This window comes from Buteo buteo, chromosome 2 (assembly GCF_964188355.1).
Source record: "Buteo buteo chromosome 2, bButBut1.hap1.1, whole genome shotgun sequence".
Classification (NCBI taxonomy): domain Eukaryota; kingdom Metazoa; phylum Chordata; class Aves; order Accipitriformes; family Accipitridae; genus Buteo; species Buteo buteo.
This window is the reverse complement of record NC_134172.1, coordinates 20003496-20026200: the sequence shown is the minus strand read 5'-3', so window position 1 is coordinate 20026200 and position 22705 is coordinate 20003496. Positions and strand designations below refer to the sequence as shown.

The 22705-nt window shown below is 40.8% G+C and overlaps 1 protein-coding gene across 15 annotated transcripts in view; it reads left to right on the top strand.

Annotated features, from left to right (window-relative positions):
- The window catches only part of KIAA1217 (KIAA1217 ortholog), a 245569-nt gene that overhangs the window by 59503 nt on the left and 163361 nt on the right, over window positions 1–22705 (top strand). For 14 of the 15 annotated variants that reach the window (XR_012653117.1, XR_012653116.1, XM_075047573.1 and 11 more), the window contains exon 2: window positions 3578–3864. Coding sequence is in view for 12 of the 15 variants with exons in the window: in XM_075047573.1 (XP_074903674.1) it covers window positions 3578–3864 (287 nt within the window). In the remaining 3 variants the exon portion in view is untranslated. Of the gene's footprint in view, window positions 1–3577; window positions 3865–7653; window positions 8333–22705 lie in introns of those variants that run through there. The other variant, XM_075047583.1, reaches the window with a different exon arrangement.

Genomic DNA, 22705 nt, shown 5'->3' with positions numbered 1-22705 from the left:
AATGATTCCAAATAATCTCAAATTTACTGGTAGCATAGATATAATGGAGGTGGGCTTGACTCGTGCTGTTAAAATTGTATTCTTTTTTAAACTTTAAGTATTGAATGTGGTTTGCTTCAGGGCTCAGTTTCATAGTATCACTACGGGTCAGGTCCATACTTGTTCCTTTCTCAAATTATTCTGAAAATGTTCTTCTTTCGTGTCACCTGGGTTGCAAAGCGGGACTGTTAAACTCTTCACAACATTTAAAGTAATGAGCAAAGTGACTTTCCTGACCTTTGTAGACTTCATGGAGGGTGTGACTTAGAAGAATTGCATACCAGGACATGTTGAAGGACTTTTTTCTTTTTTAAATTTCTAGCTCACAGCGATTAATCCTTCATGATAATTTTCCTTATAATCCTAGGCATACTGCTTCTACGCTGCAGACCTGGGCCTCTCCTGTAGTTATATCCACTGCCGTAATGGGTGATGTTAAGAAATCTTGACATTTGTTTTCAGATCAGAGAAGCAACTGAAGTGTAAGGGTTACTCAAGCCTTTGGATAACCAAAGCCCTCCCCTGTCAATCAGCAAGTCTTGCTTTTTGTTGCCCTCTAGGCTTGCTACTATATTGAGCAGAAAGACCTTCAGCTTTTAGCTTCTGAATATCAGGGAGGGAGAGAGGGAGACAAGCTTATCTCACGCCTCTGTGTTTTCCATTGGCTTCTCTTTACTCCTTTTCCAAGGAGGGTACTTGCATAATTTATCCTTTCGCTACTCCTAGCTCTCTTCTGGGAACCATCACATGATCCTTCACACATTTCACAGTTATCTGTGGGGATCGATTTTCTAGGCCTATTATCTTCACTTGGAAGATATGGAAAGTTTGCCCATGCCGTTATTGAGCAACCCCAGGACCCAGAAAACCTCTCTCAGGTTGTCATCCCTGTGGAGCTTATGTACCCCGAGGTACAGTCCCAGCTTTCAACCTTGCCATCAAAGTCACTTGTCCCTATCTAGGAAGTGGCCAAGGATGATTTTTTTTCAGCAATTACTAGGGGAAAGACCTGTATTCAAACATGACAGAGAGTTTGGTTTGCAGAGAAAGTCACGTGCTGCTGTGTGCTGTAATGCTGCGGGATCGTGCTGAATGCCCAGGTCAGCTTGCTGGCAAGACTAGCAATTAGTTTGCATAGTTTACATTCCTTTCTTTTCACTGGTATTTATACAGTTTTTTTCCAAATATATGAAAGAAAAATAAGAGAATTTGTTGATCTTTCTAATGTAGTATAAGAAAAATATGTTATTTTTGATTCCTTTTCAAGGTTTCACCCGATAACAAATAGTGGTAAAACACTTTACTTGATATGTCTCTTTATGTTTCAAATAATTAGCTTTTTCTTGAACCAGTGAAATGACTGAAGTACAGAGTAGGGAAAGGCTTTGCATGAGAGAGATTTAGGACCCGAAATACACATTCATGAGCTCTCAGTTGTGTTTCTCAGCATAGGTTTACCTGCCTTCTTGAGGAAGTGCCTGCCACCAATTCAGTGATTGAAACTGCTGCTGTGACCATACTTTAAGGGTTTATACCAAATTGCTGCACTCAGTCACCCACGCTCACGCTGACTCCCTTGAGCTCCAAGGAAATCCCTTATTTATGTCTGCCGCCTTTGTTCCGACAGCCTCAGGGATATAACCTCTGGGTTCTTGGTGCAACAAATTGAAGATGGTAAATTCCAGCCAGCCCCAGCCCACCTCTTTTTCCTCCTGTGTAAAATCCATTGAAATGACTGTGCAGCTTTCAGAGGCCGTTGAGGCTGGATGTTTTTTAATTGAGTTGTGCTTGGAAAAGGTGTGGGGGTGTGTGTACACGTACACATGAGGCTGCTACTCTGAAGTTTTAACCAGGATTGTGCTTCTAAGAAGGTCTTAGAAGGTGCTGCGGAGATCAGAGGTGGCACTTTGAATCTGCGCGAGAGCAAAATTTCTCTGTGAATCAAACCTGCTTCCGAAGTCGCGCCTGGATCTGTGCTCATCAAAGCGTGGTGCCACCTGCAGTCTGGGCTCCTGTGTCCAGTTCTGCTTTCGGGATAGGTTTCCATGAATGCAAACAAGAGGGTGTTGTTGGTATTTTGGAGTCCTTGAGCATTACAGGGAGCCTACAGAAACATGCAGAGTCTTTGAGGACCTTCTAGGGCCCAGTCCTGTTGTGAAACCCAAGGAATTGGTGGGACATCACACTGGCAGCGGCTTTATTACCAGGGCTTGATGTTACGTGGGACTTGGCAGGCAATTGACAACGCACACCAGAAAGCTGAAAAATCCTCAGCATAAAATCCTGAGGCAAGTGGTAGGCAGGGTGTCAAACTGACTGACTGAACCATAAAAAGAAGTGAGTAGGTGCCTGTTTCCAAACAGCAGTGCCATATAAATGGCAATACACAAGGGAGATGGTCGCTGGAAGGATAAAAGGCTTTGAGGCAAAAGGTGTCAGACGGAGAGGAATAGAGATGTGTTAAAAACACGTAGAGGAAGGAGCTTCCAGCTCCTGGGGAGGTGCCGTAAAGGGTTAATGCTGAGGCTGCCGGGTAAAGACGGGAAGGCCACATCAGACTTGGAGAGGCCTTTTCAATGCTTCTGGTTTTTGTGGTTTGGGTTTTTTTTTTTCTTTGCTGACAAAGGAGTGAGGGATTTTTCAAAGGTATTAGGTAACAAGGCTCCAGACTACACTTTTTCATGCACCAGAGGGTTCGTGTTACACAGTTACCTGAAGATAAGCCAGCACTTACATACCCTTCGTGTCTGCCTGTCTTTACAAATGTCGTCATGGTCTTTAGTCTTAAAGTAGATTTTAAAGTTAAAAAATGAATCTGAGGGGTTTTTCTTCTTTTTATATCACACAAAACTTGCTTTTATTCTGTTTCTTAAGAAATGGTTTATTGAAAAAGTGATGTAGTATTTTCCAGCCTGCTGTCCTGAGACGTATAAAATCCAAGGGAGATCCGTGAAATTTAAAACCAGACCACAGTCAGAAATCAGGGAAAAAAGCCTCCAAAACCCTCTTATTATTTCATAGGTGTTTCAGAGCATGTTGATAACACTCTGAAAAAGATTAAGGATTTCAAATCTGCTTTGTCAAATGAATTTTATCAGTTGCTATCCTTAAGGATTCTAGTTACAGGGCCATTGAGTGTACTGGAGCCTATTGAAGAAACCCGTTTCTTCTCATGGAAAGCATCCTGTAGATTTTAAAGGTCAGGGAATAAGGGCCCTGTCAGATCTTCTTTTCAAGTCACACAGTGGTAAAGATGATATAAAAGGAACATCTACTTTAATGATGCTCACTTTTCTGTGAGGCAATACTGTGGTTGTGTGTTAAAAGTATATAAGTACAGTGCATAGCTTACATAAGTGATTATTTCCAGGCCACTTCTTATGTGTATATTCCTAATGATGCAGGACATGCCATTGAACACTACCAGACTTTTAGAAGTACCTAGCTTTTATATTGATTATTTTCTTTTTCTTATTATTGTGAATGTTGGATGTTGGGATTAAGTTCTTATAATACACTTTTTTTTTTTTTTTTCCAGACCAGGCAAAAACCAGTTTGCATGTAACATCACTAGACGATGCAGAATGTCTCCGATCTAAGGAGCTCCTTTCGACCCCAAACAGTCACACATCTTCTAATTCCAAGTCCACCCGAAACATCCCTCGAAGACATACAGTAGGTGGCCCTCGCAGTTCCAAAGAAATACTGGGAATGCAAACCTCGGAAATGGACAGGAAGAGAGAGGCTTTTCTTGAGCATCTGAAACAGAAATATCCCCACCATGCTACAGCAATAATGGGACACCAGGAGAGACTGAGAGATCAGGTATGAAAGTCAAATTTGTGTCTTGCTTTTTGTTAAACAATCTTTATAACTCCTACAAAATTGAGTGTTACCTCATTGCAAAAGGTGAGAATGTAACAAAGCGTTAAACAGATTTTTTTGATGTAGCCTAAGATTCAGTTGCTACCTTGAAATTCAAAGAAACAATAATAAAAATGAAACTGTTCAATATTACCTTGGAATTGCTTGTTGAAACTGACATTTTTTGAAGAGCTTTTCATTTTCTTTTTAGAACATACATAGAGAGAGGGATGAAGGTGAGATTCTTGATCTTAGTATATGGGTCTCCATCTACTTTTCACAGCTGAAGGGAAAATACAGAACAGCTGTTAACTTCTGTTACACTTTCAGTATTGGCACCACTACCTGGGAGAAAAGAAAATATCTGTAGAGTGTGTCTATATGCTTTAGCTGGCTCTGTTACCCTTTCATTTGCTTTCTTTTCTATTTTTGAGTCTTTTAACACAAACAGAACAGGCTTATCCACAGGTATCTGCCTCCTCCAAGCTGTTTTGACATCCACGTTGGTCTGTCAGCAGCGTACCTTAAGGTGGTTTTGCTTCTTGCCTGCCCGCAATTGCTTTTCAGCAGCGAAAAGTAGATGTAGGGTCACAGGAGATGTGACATGCTGATGTATTTCTCAGAGCAGGTGGAGGCTGTTGTCACACCGACCTTCTGAATTCGGGGAATGCCGTGCAAGGATCTCTTCGCAGCCTAACTCTGGGCTCTGGTTTTAGGTGCAATGTTAGAGTTTAATCTGTTCAGCTTTACAGACAATCTACTTTCTATTCCATAATTCATTTTTTGCAATCAACCAGCAGAATTTAGAGTTCAGGCTCAAAAATCTTGTGCCCGTTATTCCCAGTTTAGCAAATGATTGACAGCAAACCTTTTATAGAAGTTTTTTTTTCTTAGTGTTTTATAGGTATTTCAGCACTAACAGGAAGTTAATTGTAAGTAAGGAATAAAAACAAGTTGGAAAAATATTGTACTTTGTTATGGGAGTTCTTCCTGAATTCCCAGCCTCTTTTGAAGCTTTCCAAAGCTTTGGGGATCAGACCCTTGTTATAGCTTTGGAAAGATTGTAATTTGGTAACTCCCCCTTACAATGTCTCTTTGACAGGTTCTCTAGAGATCCCAGGTGCTATCACTGCCTCAGAACACAACTGCTAGAATCCATATGTATCCAGCTAAAATTGCTGCAAGACCTCAGCTCTAATGAGGATGATCTATTCCTTATATTTAAACAGCTTCCCTCCTTTCCTTTGAAAGTCTTGATTTTTTTTTTCTCCCCACTTATCTCTTCCATGAACTTTAGTGACTGTGTGGAATGTGCTGGGTGGTGGATAAAGATAGGATACAAATTAAATAAAAGGGGTGGGAGGGGGGTGAAATCCAGAGATTAGATCTTTTGGAGTCATGTAAATATTTAGTTCCAGGGTTGCAGACACTGCAAACCCAGTTTGAACAGCCTACAGCATTACACCCTACACATTTTGTAACTTGAGTCTTTTCTGAAGGCAATAAATTACAGAAGGAATGCAGTAACTGTTCCTGCTATTTGTTTAAAATGTGTCATCCTTGCTAATTTATTGAGGGTAAAATTCATGTGAACGTCTCCTGCTTCTACTTTTTGATGATTAGACATATGTATAATATGTAATGAGTTTTTTAATAATTTTAAACCAAAATAACTTTAAGTTACTATTAGAGCATCAAACTGTCTTTCTTGGGAATGGGAAAGACCGAAGACTTCATCCATTCAGCATAACTTAAAAAAAAGACAACCAAGATAACTGAACAGAAGCCACATTAAAAACATGCAAAAATAAGTTATACCAGTCGACGGTAAGAAATTTGCTTAGTTGAAATGTAATGAATCAACAGTCTGGCTCATTGGATGCAGTAAGTTTATTATGGTCATGGTATTACAGTTCGGAGGGTTTTTTTCTTACCAATTTTGTCTATGTGTGCACACACATATATGTGTATTTTGTGTGTGTGTGTTTGTATGTGTGTATATATATGTACCTCTGTGTATACATAGCTATATGTATGTGTGTATATATATATGTGTGTGTGTATATACAATGCACGCTTACCTAGCTGCTTCATGAATAAGACCATGATATAATTTTGCTTTGGAGGGTGTATATGTGTGTTTAGTATACATACTTCCTTTCCCCTGCCTCGTATATATGTAGCTGTGGTATAGAAGACAAACTACATACACATGTAGTAGGTATGTGAATGTAACATATATATGTATATATATATATCACATACAAAATCTGTAAAATGTATGGGAAGACATAGAATTAAAATGTCACGATTTATTTTCCAGGTTCCTTTCCTCCCTTACTTCTCTAGCTCCTCCACTATCTGGAAAGTGGCAACATTACCCATGGTGGGAATTTCCCCACTGTGGGAGATCTATCAAGGATAGTAGCTAATGCAACAGCATTTTCTAATCTCTATGTCAAATGGTGCAGCTGGAACATAAAACATCCCACTACTTACAACCAGGAGATAGTCCCTTGGATATCATATAATTTGTCTTCTGGCTTGCTCTAAACCCTGGCAGGTCCATAACCAACAAATATGGGCCAGAAAATCAAGATTGGTAATTGCCTCTTTTTCTGTGGACTTTCTTCTCTTGTCCATTTTTTACTGTCCATCAGTATCTGAGTATGGCAAACTGACCCCTGGTTTGCAGAAATAAACGTCAGGAAAAATATTTGGTGTTGTCAGATCATACTGTATCATCTCCACCGGCAAGGTTAGCTCTGACTGTTGTCCGTATCTTCCACTACATTATTAGTGGTTTCCTGCAGGCTTCGTTTATTCAGATAAATCCCTCCCTGGATGTGCCTCCTGAGGACCCGTTTCTACTCTTGATAACCTGCCACAAATCAGAAGTACAATCGTGGCCAGGTACAATGCCGGCGGGGATTACTGATGGTTAACTAACGTGGTGACCTGAAACCTCCCAGCTGTGCACACCGATCATCCCTCCTCCGCCCCGCGGGTTTGTTGGCCTGTTTGCCATACCTTATTCTGGAAAGGAAAGCCGACAGAGACGGGGGGCTGTCTTTATTTGCACAAGGGCCTCGGCATACTGCCGCAAGGCAAATAACCTGCAGCTAAGCGGGTCCGTGCGGTGAGCTGGGACGTGAGTTTGCAGCGGCTGCGGGGGTGCAGGCGTGCCGTGCCTCGTGCTCCCCAAAACGCCGCAGGGGAACGCAGCACCCCACGGCCGCAGCTCGGCGACCCACGGCCCAGCGGCTCGCCCTCGCGCTGCGGGTTTTCCCCCTTGCGAGACAACCCCGCAGCCGGGCACCAGAGCTCCCTCCACCTGGAAGCCTGGAAAGCCCAGGACCAAAATCTTTTTTCATAGGTAATGCAAGTTTCTGCAGGAGCTTTGGATACCTTGCCTCTGCCAAGGCTGTCTCGTCTGCGTTAATGAAAGCAAGGTGCTACCGTAATCCCCAGGAAAGTTAGGAAGAAAAAAGAGAGAGGAAGGAGGAAAACGGTCTCGGTCTTCTGAAGTTTGAGATGGTGTGAGTCATCTGCTGAGGAGCTCATGGCAGGACGTGGTCACCCGCTTAGGTGGGGCTGACTCCGGTCACCGGAGAAGGAGAGAGCAGGAACAAGGGTAAAGGCTGGGCCAGCGGCTGCGAGGGTGAAAAAGAGTTAGCAATTAAGAGGTTAAAATGCTAACCTGGCCATGGGAGGGGGCTAATCCCTGCCGCGAACCTGTTTTACAAGTCACCTCGCTAAAAAAAAAAAACTTTTCTGAGGGGCAGAGAGCAACAATGAGTGTGTAGAAGTTTTTCAGAGCCAGAGCTTATGAGCGTGCCTTAAGAAAACGAGCTGGAAGATGTTTGCCACAGCTTGCTTTTGTTGTTGTTTGACTAGAAAATACACTGGGAGATGTGGAAGGGTCAGGAACAGCTCCAGTGTTTCAGCCAGTGCTCCGTGAAGAACAAATATATTGGCAAATGAAATTAGATTTCCATCAATTAAGAAAAAAAACCCCAAACAACCAACCTGCTGCTGCCTGTGCAAGCCTGAGTGCCTAGAAAATGGTGGCTGAGGGTTTTTTTGTTATGTTCAGTTAGGTCTGCACATGACAGGTTACTTTGGCATCTGGGCAGGTGTGGTTAAGGTTACCATGGAGATCCATGATGTCATGCTTGATAGAGCATGTCAAGACAACTAATCTAACATGTAGATGTTCAAAAAGTCCCATAGGCCAGAACTAAGCTTTATGCAAATAACAAAGTTACACTGCAAAAGGGTGAAAGAAAATACGGCTGGGATATGGCGTGCGTTTTACCTGGCAGCTTGAAAGGATTATTACAGGCTTCATCATAAATTAAAACTTTTGGAACTAAAGGAAGAGGATTTCAGACCGTCTCTGGCCTCACCTGTGGAATCTCACATTTTGGTAAATAAGCCTCTTTCTCTCTCTGCCCTTGCTGTAAAAAAATGCTTTTGAAATCGTGGAATTTACTTCACCACGTTGTTCCTCCTGGCAGTAGGGCTGAGTCAATAAAGCAAGTTTTCTGGCATGGCATGTTACCTTTTCTCTTTCGAAAATGAGTTCTTTATTGAATGAACAGACAATTCAGAGTTATTTGAAAGGCATTGTAATGTATTATGTTGATTATATGAATCATGCTGCAAAAATGTCCTAGGTAGTGTTTTGGAGGAGAAACTAAGAATGGAGACACTGTATTTATTTATAGATTATTGCCAGATGTCTCTCCTTTAACTGTTAAAATAGAGCGCTAAAATTACGACAGCATTTATTCCGGGATTTGATATCTGCAAAAATATCAAAGCTTTTTTTTTTTTTAAATGGATCATAGTATCAATCGGTTAAACTGACTTTGAGTATGTCCTTTGATACCATAGGGTAACGCTGGGGCATTTCTTAATAGATTTTTTTCTTGGGTAAAAGTACATTAGTAAAGTGTAAGCAGGTTTGGAGGTAAAAGTCCAGCAGCAGAAAGGCTCTTGGGACTTTTGGGTTTTAGGTATAGAAAAAGGAGGATATTTTCAGTGCCTCTGGAAAGAGAGTAAAATCCCCGGGGTTCTTAGTTGCAGCCACTTTTGTGCTTACATCAATCACGACAGATCCAGTAAACATCAGTAGGTAAGGGATAGCCCCCCCGCCGGCACTGCTGTGATACGGTGACGGGAAGCAGGTTCAGGGCTACAAAGTTCAGTTGGTTCAAATCGCTCAGGATGAAAAGGGTTAGATGTAGGTGGGAAAGGGTGGGGGCTTGTGGTAGTTAACGTCCAAGCTTAAAAACGTGAAAAGAGAAGAATCTTAGGTTCTGCCTAAAGACACCTGAGAAACGTAAACTTGAGAGAAACTTCAGTTCAATGTAAATCCTCAACAGGATTTAGGGAATGAGGAGGCTGCAGAATATGGTAAGAATGTTATCTAATTCCAGGTGAAAAAACAGGGTATAAAGGTTTTCTGATGTTCTGCGTTGCTTGATCAGGCAAGGTTAAATAAATTTTTGGAACATGTATTGGTTATTAAAGTGAATGGATTGAAAGGAGTACAAAGTGAAGAAATCACTAATTTTTTTTGGCCACAGCTCTTTTGCTTTTACTCCTATATCTTGAAACTAAGCCAGTAATGGGAATATTTTAGAATTAATTTCAATTTGACCTTTCTCCCAAAGTCTGAGTGTTAATTATTTAGTACTAGAATATATACAAATGACAATGTGTCCAATGAACTAGCATTTTTGCATTCATTACACTGTTGCTGGTTGATGCCATGGAATTGGGTAAGGAGAAATTGATTTAGTGTTAATATTGTGTGAATACTTTTCTGGTCTATACCATTAAAAAAACAGAGTTAAAAAATTACATTTGATTTTAAAATGTACACAGTGTCTGTGAAGAATGTGATTTTAATCTGGATATATGTTGCTGCAGATTTTTCTAGTTGAGAAAATCCATTTTGTTGAATACTACTTAGTTCACATACTGCTGTACATAATGTGTCATCAAAAAATGCCTATTTTTATCTGAGAGGTCACTATCATACAGCTAGAACTTGCTGTTGTGTAAGCATAGGCTGTGTAGGTATTTGTTTAGGGAAAAAAAAAAGTTTCAGGAGTTGTTTCAGGAGATTTCTGTGAGTTCCTGCCTCCTCTCCGGCGATGGGTACTACGTCCCTGCCCAAATGAGACGGCAATTCCCCCTCCTCCCTGGGGAGTCTTTGTAAGCCCAACAGAGCACGTTGCACATTCGGGAAGGGGGGACCTTCCGCAGCATCCACACGTGTCCCCTGTCTCACGTACCATCTGGTGCAACAATTTATTGCTTTCCAGTGCTGCTTTATGTTAAGGGCAACTGCTCTTATTTTACAATGTTAAAAGTACCTAAGAAAACCTATGAAAATGAATGTAAGAAACAGGATTACAAGCTTAAGTCTCCGCTGGATTCCAAGCCCTTAGCTTTTGTTTATGGAAGGACATGACATGACATGTCCATTTGTTTTGAGTTGAAACATGCTCTTTAGCCCCCAGATAATGCTGTGATTGTGAGATATTTATAAATAGCTCAATATATAAATGAACAAAGAGCTTGTGTATTAGCAAAGAAAAGTGGATTTATTTGTATTCATTATAAGTGAAAAAGTTGAGGAAGAAGAATATTCCTAGTAGAATGTCTCAGTGGAAAGTCTTTCAATTTTACTCTTTAGTTTAAAAAAAGTAAGGCAGCATATTAAGGTATGTATTAAACTACTAGCCCTAAGGTATCTCGGGGGTAAGTGGAGTTTGACTAGAGTGGTAACACTTGCTTTGATAAACATAAGTTTCTTCATTTATATCTATCAGTTAAAAGTAATAATAATAAAAGAGCTGTTCTTTTTCAAAAGAAAACAAAACAAAGCTGCAAAAAGGCTCATAAAGCAATTCCTTTTCTTTTTCCTTCCCTCCCCCCATGCAAACCACACACCAGCGCAGTTACTTTGCCCCAACAGGATTAGTAACTTCTCTTCTATGGCAACGCCTCTGCATTTTAAATAGCATGTATTGTTTGAAACTCAGAAGTCCCAGGTAGTTGTTACATGCTTACCTTTGTTCATGTGAATTTTGTATGTGTATTTTTCTAATCTAATTTTATGACAGTAAACTTGTTTCGGTACTTAGGGTTAGATCCAATAAGACTCTGCGACTTTGGTACCCCCTAAAGCACAGTTCGGGCAGACACCTGAGAGTCCTTAGGTTTCAGAAACTTAAGCTTTTCTGGCTGAAAATATCCTGAGGCATTTATAGATGTGTTTTTGCATGTATTCAATTTAGTCCTGGTGCTTTCTGGGTTGCCCCTGGAGATGACTACCAAAACCTGCACCGAAGCAGTCAGCAGGGCCTCGTTTGGCGGATGGGTTCAGCCCAGGACTAACTCCTTCAGCGGTGGTGAGAGGAGAGGAGAGGAGAGGAGAGGAGAGCCTGCGTCCTGCGCGGTGACCTGGCAGTGACCACCCCCGTGGCAGAGGCATCTCCTGCCTCCTCCGAACCTCTGCCTGGTGCCCTCCTTCCTCTGGGGATGCTTGGTGGCATTTGGGATAGGCAAACCCTACATTTTCCCTTTTGAAGTCAAGCCGCTGGGCAATGGCATGTTACACGGTTCGGTCGCTGTAGCCTTGTGGTTAGCCCCTCAGGTCAGCCGCTGAAAGAACCTCATCACAGGACTGCAGAACTGAGCTCTTCTCTTCACGCTTTCCCTGGCCAGGGAACCTTGCGCTCCTTCTTGGCAGCAGTTTCAGGAGTGAGTGATGGAGAGAGCCCTGGCCCCGTGTTGCTTTAACCTGGTTATTGAGGTCCTCTGCCCTGAGACGGAGACGTGGCTGTAGAACTTCCTTCAGGCTTAGGCAACCAGAAAGCCAAATCTTCCCCTCCTTCTTTACATATTCTGCAGAAGTAGATTGATGTATGAAGGGTGCTTTGCCACTGCTTCCTCTTCCAACTGTACTTTTAAACCAGAGCACCTCAGGTTGCTGTGTTTCATGCCCAGCTCAGGGGTGAACAGCATGGGAGATGTCCTCCCAGCACCATTCTAGGGGGGGCTTGTCAGTGACCCCAATGTTCATTTCAAGCCCCTTATTCACTTAAGAGAGCACAAGAAGTTTGTGATGGAAGTGAAAATGAAGCCCTGGTCTACAGAAGTCTTTGGCCATGCTGGTTTTGAGCAGGCGTTCTCCCTTGTCCGTAGTTCTGGAGATGTGTTACAGAAGGTATGAGAATCACTTGGTTGGCAGAAGAGGAGCATCACAGACAGGCAGAGGTCTTGGGTGAGGGCAACAGATAGGGCTGGTGGTAGAGCTGAGGTTACAGCGTAGCTTCCCTGGTCATTGGTCAGGGGTTCCTTCTGTAGCCTGTGATTAGCCTCAATATTTATGAATATTTGCTGTGTCTCAAGATCATTTCCCTGCAAATGGCTGTGAATGTGCTTGGGTTGTTCAGCTGAATAGTTCTGTTAGCTTCCCACTGGGAACATTTTTGTGCTCTTTGCACATTGTCACTTGGGAGGGGAGCACATATTTATGTCAGTCATTAGCAAAGTAAATGCACCTCTGGACCATTGCTGCTGCGTTACACCATTTTTCAGTTGATTTTCTAACAAAAGCAAATTGCACTGAAGTCACCTGATTAACTGGTTTGGGTTAACCATAATCCCTGGGATTTAAATCTCTTTTCTGGGCTCAAATAAAAGAACAAGAGTAAATAAGACAAGCAAATTGCTTATGAACATGTATTCCAATTTCCTTTCTCAATTGAGTACATCAGGAGAAAGAGTGCTATTGTTAAAATTGCAGCCAAGACCTATGACTCTGACCGCAGCTGCTGAAATGTGTGTTTTTAATGTTCACCCAATCATGGTAATTGAACCAGTTCAGTAAATTCAGAATCTGGTGGTATTAAATTTTTCATCTTGAGACATCAAGCCAACGCGGGGACTTATGGTTGTTTAAGATGGTTTTGAAGGGTCCTTTTTTGGTTTTGTGGATTTTTTGTCATTAATTACCTTTTGTACTACTGCATTTGGTGTAATCTCTTGTGTTGTGGATTGTAGTGATTCCATTCATTCACTGTGAGATTGCTGCGTTAGTAAACACGGAGTGTCATAATTTGTTCAAGTTTAGGAGAGGTTTTCACTGGCTGATTAATACACTGCCATAGGTGCACTTCACTTGAAAAAAAAAAAACCAAAACCAAAAACCACCCTAAAAATTAAAATTAGTAGTTAAAAAAAAGGAATAGAGAAGCTATTCTCTTAGGTTATGTCTGAAATGCAGAAAGACCAGTAATACGTTTTTCACCATAGCTTCTGCTGTGAGTTCTTAAGGAGGTTCTAACAACCTCTCAGGAGGTGGGTGTTGGATAGTCGGCCATGCACATCATGTACGTCTTTAGTAGTTGCAGATTATTTTGTCCCACATCTTGAGATTTATTTTATCTTCAAAAATTACATTCTTGTTAGTTGTAAGACTGGATCTTCTTGATACCTGCATGACTGTCCAGTTCTGTTTTGGATTGCTAAATTCTTGATTATGTTAATGTCTCATGACTGTAAATTCCAGAGCTCAACTAAGTTTTAAGAATATTTCAGCCTCTAAAGGATTTGCATTTTTTACATATACATTTAATAGACTGTCTCCATGCTCTTGCACTGTTTACTTTCAAAATAGAAAAACTAACTGTAACTCAATTTCAATCAAAGGTTAAGTATTTTTCCAGTCTGGAGGGAGATGTCTGTCTTCTAAGGATGGAGGAAGGCAGCAAGAGGAAGAAGTAAACAGTGAAGAACCAAAGAGTTAAAACATTTTTGTTTGTTTGTTTGAAAGAAGTTGAGTCTGATTTTAAATTTTACATGTTATATTCACTTCCAAATACACTTACTGCCAGATGAATAAGTAGAGGCTTTTCCAATTTGCACCTATTTTGTGGGTATGTGGGTGTCCAAAGTCTGCAAAATAGACCTGCTGTCAGTGTCTGTGTATGAGCTTTGGGCTTTCTTCCACTGTGCTTTGAAAGCATAATTTTAGCTGCATTTATTCATTTGTAGCCCTATTTTTAGTAACACAAAATACCATACATCAGACTGTTGTAATTAGTAATAAATTACTCACAGAAGGAACAAATATTTGACTTTGATTAGAGTAAGTAAGAAGAAATGTCACTTATTTCCCATTGGCTGAATAATTGTATGACATTGGCTGGTTGATTTAAATAACAGTAAATATTGTTTGGAAGAAAGAATTATTATTTATCACACTGTAAAAAAATTAATTTAAAAATATACATGTAACATAAACATTTCCATTAAAAATGTGTACCTGAAAAGCTAGGACATTTATAAAATTTCCTATGGATCTTAAAAAACTGTTTTGTTTTGGTTTTTTTACAGAGAGATGGTCATTACAGTAAATTCTTGATCTAGGTTATATTTTCCCCTAAAAGTCTTTTAAAAAAAAAAACAAAAACAAAAAACACTCCAAAACCTCACAGGTGATGTGTGTGAATTTCACTCTTTCATTATGCTTATCATGCATTCTTTATTTTTAAAAGAGCTATTTCATATTAAAATTGCCCAGTAGCTTTGCATTAAAAAGACAACGTTATGTCAACATCTACTACCGAGGGCTATGGAAGAACTGGAATCACCAGGGCACTGCAGGTACCATGATTTGTCAGTAAATGCTGGCAGTCTTTGGTGGTTTTTTTATTGGGATCACTATTGTTTCAGTCGGTTTCCAGCTGCTGATCCAAGCTGCCATCTTTTTTGGCTAATACTAGATGCAGTGCTGGGGGTACAGGCAGGATGGTGCCTTCTGCCAGCCCCTGGCATGGTCCTGTGTGGGCAAGTGGGGCCGCGGGGGGGTTCTGTGCTCCTGGGGACTCTCCCTGTTTTACCACAGGCAATTGGTATGGTGTCTGTCGCTGGAGAATTTAAATGAAAACACGTGATAGAAAGAGCATCGAAATCTTTCTGGAAGTCAGGGGAGAGCTTCTCCATTCTGAACATCGTAAAAGGGTGGGATGGGATGGGGTGAGGAGGCGCAGATCACAAAATGTTTTCCTTGGCCCTCACGGCGCCGGTATTGTCGATAAAAACGTTCCAGCTGACCGGAGTACAGTTGGCTCAAACCCCTAGCAGGTCGTCTGACCAACGTGCTCTTCCGCTGAAATCAGATGCAAGCATTTCTGGCTTATGTGTACTTCCCTTCTATCTTATTTTTACCAAGCGTTTTCCGCGCCGGACACCGTGGCAGGTCCTGCAGGCACCTGCTGCTGCTGCTGGCCGGCGCGCCGGGCTCTCACAGCTCCTTCGCGCTCGGCAGCTGACGGGCACTGCTGCTGCGAAGGCAGGGCTCCCGGCCACAGCTTTCTAATCCCGTCCCGAACAACTGGGTTAATCCCATACCGAGCCTGGGACCCTACTGCCAGGAGTCAGGTTTCCTCCCGAGGATAATGAATAGCGTTCAGTAACGCAGGACCGTTGCGGAGGTCGCGTGTGATACTTGGTTGTTGCTGTAGCTTAATTCCATGAGAGATTTCACCATAGCATTAACTATTTGTATTACTTTGGTCGCACTTTTTGTGCGCGTCTTTTCGCTGTGCGTGTTTTACCCTCTTTCTTCATTGTTAAATCGTGACCTCCTTGGTCTTGGGTATTAATCCTGTCACAGAAGGGTAGCTCTAGCCCATGTGCAAATGTGTATTTGTTCAATCCCCACCCGTATGCAAGCATGCAGCCGTGAGAAACTAGTATTTTTTATTTATATGAGTCATTCGTACACCCGGATGTGTAACGAAATTTCACGTCAGATGAGGCTCTGCTGCATATGCACACCTATAGAAAATCTGCACTGGGAGGAAGAGGAACTCAGGCTGCTCCTGGTTCTGTCACTCTGTGCTGGCGGCAGTCTGCTACCGAGGGGATGGATTTTGAGGAGGAGGTAACCACTCGTACTCCTGTGGCACAACCAAGAAGAAAAAGGAGCCTCTCAGTTCTTTGCTGCTCCTCTGGTGCCTCTTCTGCAAGCCAGGTACAGCTCTGATGAAGAGCCAGGGCTTTGCTTTGTGGGGCTTGTGTAGGAGGTAGTGGAAGCTTTTGGATAGATCATTTTTTTTCAAAAGCCTGCTCCCTGTAAGAAGGAACGTCCTGAAGTGTTCATTAGTATTATCCTATTGTCTATACACATTTCTAGGTTGATTTTGAAAAGCGCAAAAAACTTCAGATTGCTACAGTAGTTATCAGAAGTTTTTGAGAGGGAGACTGACAGTCTACAGAAGAAAGGCTTCCCATGAACCATGCTAAAATACAATTCGATTTCATCTCATGGTTTCAAAATTTGTCATATGCTGTCCAAAACCCAAGATGCTTTCTTCTGTAATTATAGAGAGTGTTTATATGTAAGGTTTAATCTATTTACTGGAAGTCTTCCAGGACTCTGGAGTAACTGCTACTTTGTGGGCCTCTTCTGAATTGAAGGGTTAGAAAACAGTAGACTTCTACTCTGAAGATACTTGGACAGTTAGGATGAGCGAGCTACTTTTTTTCCCCATGTCTTCTCTTGCTTCTGCTGTAATATTTTGGGTTTGAGATATCTTTTTTCCTCATGCTGTGACAGCAGGTATTGCTTTGTTTTAAAGAAACTGCGAACTCACAAGTTCAGTCTTGTTTCTGCATGACTTAAACCTGTCTCAGAGATGTTATTTTGCCAAGAATAGTTCCACTTATGTTAGACAGATTTCTTTGTGACTGTGTTATATAGGCAAAGCCAGCTTGGAATTTAGGGAAACTTGTAATAATTTATAAAAGGAGAACTGAGGAAATTTTAAAAAAAAATGTTCACAAGTACTTCAACAGGTACTTGTGAGGTGCTTCTCATGTTGGGTTGGGTCTTTTTTATTGTACTTTTGCGGATTTCTCACAATACTATTAGCGATGTATTACTAGAGAGAGAAGGGGTCGGGCTTTTTGTGATTTATCACAGCTATGTGATTTTAGTTGTAGAAACTGGGGCAAATAATTCTGAATTGATACCAAAAAAAGATTTTCTGTTTAAGGTGATCCCTTGCTGTGAAGACTGTTTTTCCTAAGGAGATGTGTAACCTCTTAGGTTAGATTTACTTGCTGTGTAGTATTTTAAACACACCAGACTAATGCGGGGTAAAACCTACAGATGTATTGAGTTGCCTGGCAAAACAAGGGCAGCTTAGATAACCATTCAGTAGCTTATTGTGGTAAGATAAACATGGAATTCTAGGTATTTTCTACAATAAAAGAACTTATGTGTTCTTTTGATCTGTGCTTTCTGCTGCTGCTTGTCAGACTTCCCTGGATACTGCCAAAATGTCTATGCTTTTTTCATTGTCTTTTTCTTTTTTTTAATTTTAGGATCACACTATTAGATTCTGAGGGCCAAATAGCTTTTCTAACTTCCTCTGAAAAAAGCAGTCAGACAAAAGTTATCGAGCCTTTCAAGTGAGGTTTGTCTAGCCACTGCTGCTTTGTTTTTGGCTTATCTTCCCTGGGGTTTGAAAACCTTCTTGAATGTCTGGGTTCTGTGATCTTTCAGAGGTCTTTTAAAATGCAGTCATCGTTTCAAAATGTTCACTCTGCCTTCAAATAGTTTCGGTGGAGACGAGGGTGATGATCTGGTTTTACTTACCTCAATATATGGCAAGGACCTATATTTGGAAACAAGCTTACATACTGTTTGACTGCTCATTTAACTAAAACAGCCAGCCTGATTTCATATTGTTATCTCTGCCAACCCACAAAATCACCTGCATTTGTTCACCCAAATTCAGCAAAGTAGCCGAGTCTGGCGGCGTCCTGTTGGAATAGTAAGATTTAAGTTATTTTATCTGAAATCTAAGAGGGAAGGAAAGTTGAATAAGAGTTACAGGGGGAAGAAATGCCTTGATTAGCCATGGCAAATGTTTCACCTTGAGTCAGTTCTAGGTGTGTTGGGTGTTGCACTTAGAGCAGAACCATTAAAATCCTTTTGAAAACTAATGACTGGCAGAGACTGCAGGGTTAACAGTATATTGTGATATCATGCTCAACAAAACCACATAGTTTATCGTTTACATTGCTAGACTGCCTTGGTTCACAAATAAAGGGAGAATTTCCAATTTTCTTGTTAATAACAGGCAGGTAAGCAGTCATACCCATAGCTCTACTATTTGATAATTTGAAAGTTCAGGCACCAAGAAGCGCTGCAAAGAAAAAATCTGCCCAGCTCCAGAGCCCATGTGATGTCTCTTATCTCTCCTGTCACTTTGTTCTCATCTAAGAGGAGGATCAACCAGTTGTTTCTCATCTAAGCCCCTGCTTCAGACACACATTAGGCATGATGCTCAAATATCCCCCATGGAAGTGAAGTTGGTTGTCAGCAGTTTAATAGAGGCAGTTTTTGCCCACTGCCTTTCCTAAAAGCTCCATGTAAATATGTGACAAGGCAGATGATGTGTAATAACTAAGCTCTTCCTATTGGAAGGTCTCAATAAGTAGGAATATACAAACATCAAACTGACTTCACCATCCCAGGTGGGTGTTTGGCTTAACTGCTGTTCGTTGTAGATGATTTCAAAAGCATCTGATTAAACTGTTAATACAAGTGCTGGTTTTCAGCAGTATTTTTTTACTGATAATATGATTACAATTTGCTTCTGTGAGTCCAAAGTGCACTGATCAAAAGAAAAGTGATGCTGAGATCTGGAGACATTGTGGGAGTTGTACTTCTTTGCCTTAGCCTAATCCAAAATGACACAATTGAAACAAGTTAATAATTCATCATATTGGAAAATTTCTTAAATAAATACTGTACTATGAGCTCTGTTTGACTTGAAGGAGAGCAGCTACTCTACCTTCACTTAAAAGAGAGGGAGATATTCCTTCTTATCAGTAGAGCTATTTCTTTCCTGCCAGATTGTGCTGGTCAGAAAGGATAAGGGATAAGATCACAGGCCATGTAACAGGGCCTTTTCACCCTTTTTCTAATTAGCAGTCTGAGAGTCAACAGGACAAAACCTGTATTTGTTTCTCTGACACATCGCTGTGCTACTTCACAGGAAAGCAGCACAGTCTTAATCTAAGCAGTTTTATACAACTTGAATTAATCCAACCATTAATAACAAGCTCAGTGTTTAAAGATTTGCAGATACCGTTTCACAAGCCAAGAAACTTCTCAGAGTTTTGTTCAGCCACAGTACTAGATAAACAAAATGAAAGCAAACCATGATGCAGTTGTTTTGCTTTTTCTTTGCAGGGTGTTTTTTTCTCTTCCCTCCTGCATTACAGGCTACCACAAATCATTTGTAGAGTACAGTGACCTTTACAGAAAGGCTAGTAGTAGCAAGTGCTTAGGGATCACTGTCTTGATAGCTGGAGAGAGAAGATTATTGTAGCATCCAGAAAATTATTTAAAGGATGAAATATCAAAAAGATACAGATTCCTCCCAGCCTCAACCCCTTGTAGAGGAGCCAGAGGTGTATTAGCGTCCAGCATGGCTGGACCATTGGAACAGGTCATCTGGTTTTAGTCCTGGGAAATAGCTGGTCAGTGATACCAACATAGTTTCTACTCTTCCTCCTGGAAAACCGAAATCAAGAATGTGATTTACGTGCAGTCACAGGCAGGGGAAGACCATCATCTGGATGTTTCCCAAAGGAGGTTTTCAGGAGAATGATCAGGGTGCCTCAAGACTTGCTCCCCATTGAGACTAGCAGAGGGAGAAGTAGGTGATGTTTAACATTTGAAGAAATCCGTGGTTTGCTCCAAAGGTTGGTAATAAAGTACTCTCATCCTGGTTTGTCAACTTGAGTTTAACACAACATTGTTGAATTTGGTTGCTCAAACCTACTTTATATTTTTTGTAAATTTGTGGTGAAATACGAGTTCATTTGGGAAGAGGTAAATATAGCTAGAAGTTAAAATTTTCCATATAGAAGAATGTTATATGTGGTCACTTCTTGACACGGTTGTTGGGAATATGTTAAAAGGCAGCTTTTATAGAAATGTAGCTTGTTACTGGCATCTGGGCTTTGGTCAAGAAATTCACTCTGCTTAGACTGCCAAACAATTGTATTACAATCTTTTGCCATAGGAGTTTGACGTGTTGTCCTGTCAGGTACACAGTATCTTGTTACAAAATCAGAGTGTATCCCAACCTCAGAGGGTGTATTTTAATATGAGATTATCTTTTGTTTCCTGAATACTTCATCATTAAAATACACAAAAAAGGTTGGCAAGAAATTCTTTAAAGATGTGAAGAGACACAAGTGTTAGAATGGTGATTTTACAAAGAAAATTGCAAATGAAACAGGTGAGGAAGGATTTTAGTCAGATGCATAAACATGTCCTTTGGGCTAAAAGGTAAAGCTAGAGGTAGTGAACTGTCAGACCAAAGTGACCATCTTTGGAAACGTGTGCATGTGTTTGTGCGCAGACAAGCGTATGCCCCGCACGCAGTTCCTGTGCGGCCGAATCTGCTGCTGGTGGTGTAGAAGCATGCAGCTGCCTGCAGAGTCACTTTCTGGTGGTAAAGAGTAGAGCCAATTAATGGTTATGATTATGAGCATGGTATTAATACATGATGTATCTAAAACGTTCAGTAAACTGCAGTACTACATGGATTAAACTTTTCACACGTAAGAGCTTAAAAGAAGATACCAAGCTGGTATTGAAAGAACTAGCAGTCGCATTACAAACCTACAAGACCAAATGATTTTGTAAACTTCTGCATTATCTTTTGAAAAATTTAATGGAGAATGAATTAACTGCACTTGAGCAAGCATGTGATCATGAGTCATAGCAAAGTCTAAGTTGGAAAGGACCGCTGGACACTATCTGAACTGCTGTAGAAAGCAGGAACTTAGATTAGGTTATCCACGGCCACGTCAAGCTGAGTCTTGAATATTCCAAGTGAAGGAGATGCCATCACTTCTCTGTTCAATGTATTGAAGTTTTTTATTGTTGTCGTGGTGAAGCTTTCTTTTTTTTCTTATAGCCAGACAATTTCCAAGAGCGGGGTAAGCTGTACCCTGGAAAATAGTAAGTCTGGAAGGGATTTAAGGATCTTTTGAACTGCAAGTTCACAAGAGTTCCTAGTGTGATACTATCATATAAGGAGAAGGAGTTACTTTCCAGGAAGACGGTGGTTAAGACTCAAGAGTAGTCTTCTTTCTGGATGCGCACTGTGACGAGAATGCATGCTATAGTTTCAGGCTCAATATTGTTGAAGGGAGTGTTGCAGAAGTAAATCACTCCAAATGGTATGACATCTGGTGAAACTATTTCTCTCCAAGAACCATGAATTTCTTAATCTGTCGATCCTATCAAAATAGAGCACCTCCTTGATTAAGAAACGTAAGTCTCCTGAAGCAGGAGAAAATATATGGTTTTATATTGGCTCTTTAGAATAGCAATGAAAATCATAACACAAACTAAAGGTTATAACTGGAGAGTTGGGCAGATTCAAATCAGGAGTAATGCACAACATTTTTCACAGTAGAAATGATTCATTATTCTGACAAATTATCAAGGGAAGCAAGAGGTTCTTCATCTCTCTAAATCTTCCAACTATGACAGGTTGCTTTTCTAGCTGATACGCTTTAGTCAAACAAAAGTTACTGATGAATAGGGCTAACTGGCAGAGATTTATTGGTTCCTCCTTGGCCTTGGTTATGCAACTGAGGCTCTTGGCTATTCATGCAATTTTAATGTTTCAAGGGCTGTTCATAAGGAACTGAGTTTGACCCAGCTGCTTCTGAATATAGCACTGTAACAAGCATGAGCTATTTCAGAAATAAAAAACTGCTTCAGTTTTTAGAAATTTAGGTTACTTGAAAATTTAAGATACTAATAGGAGTTATAAGTGAAATATTACAAGAAAAAGAATTAGGGTGAATAGAGTTAGGGTAAATAGAATTTACCATTTATAATTATAATAATATATATTTTCTTATTATCCCAGTCAGGGTACCAATATATAGCTATCATAAACAAGCACGAGAAAGGTCTGAGTCATCACAGCCTCAAAAACTTCCCAGTTTTTCTCCTCAGCTATTCCTTGGGAAAATTCTTGTTTACATCAATAAGAGTTTGGGCAATATTAGAGATCTCGGGACTGGTCCACCCTGAAATTATTACTTCGTAAGGTACTACCAAAGTCCCCTATTGCTTCATGTACTGTCGCTTTCAAGTAATGGATCTGGTTACTGTGAATTTTTCTGAACATGGACAGAACTGCAATATATCTTAAAGCAGTCAAGAAATAGCCCACACCAAATTATTTTGGGGCATGGTGGGATAAGGAGAAGACGCACAAAAAAAAGTTTCACGGGAGCTGTGTTCAACAATGCATAGAACTGTACCTGAAAATGGGACATTGCACCAGGTTGACAGTTATTTGCTGGCACAGTAGAATGAGAAATGGGAGTCTGTCTGGAGGAAGAAGGTGACGGAAATGAGAATGAGTTTTCTGAGGGAGAATGAGAACGAAGTGACATAGTCTGAGAATGAGGAACTTCTGTTAGGACTCAGGCCAGAAACAAAAAAGGGGCAAATGCTATGTTAGCTAAAGTAATACGAGAAATCTCTAAGCAGAAAATAATTCTCAATATGCTTTTATAATCATAGCAGTATGTAAAAAAAGGACGGGAGGCAATGTATTGCATCTGTAGTGTTATAGGCTCGAGGCACAGCACGGATCATGCTGAAAGGCATACACAATTTTAGAAGGGGTTAAGTGAACGCCTGCAGTGCTGCAGA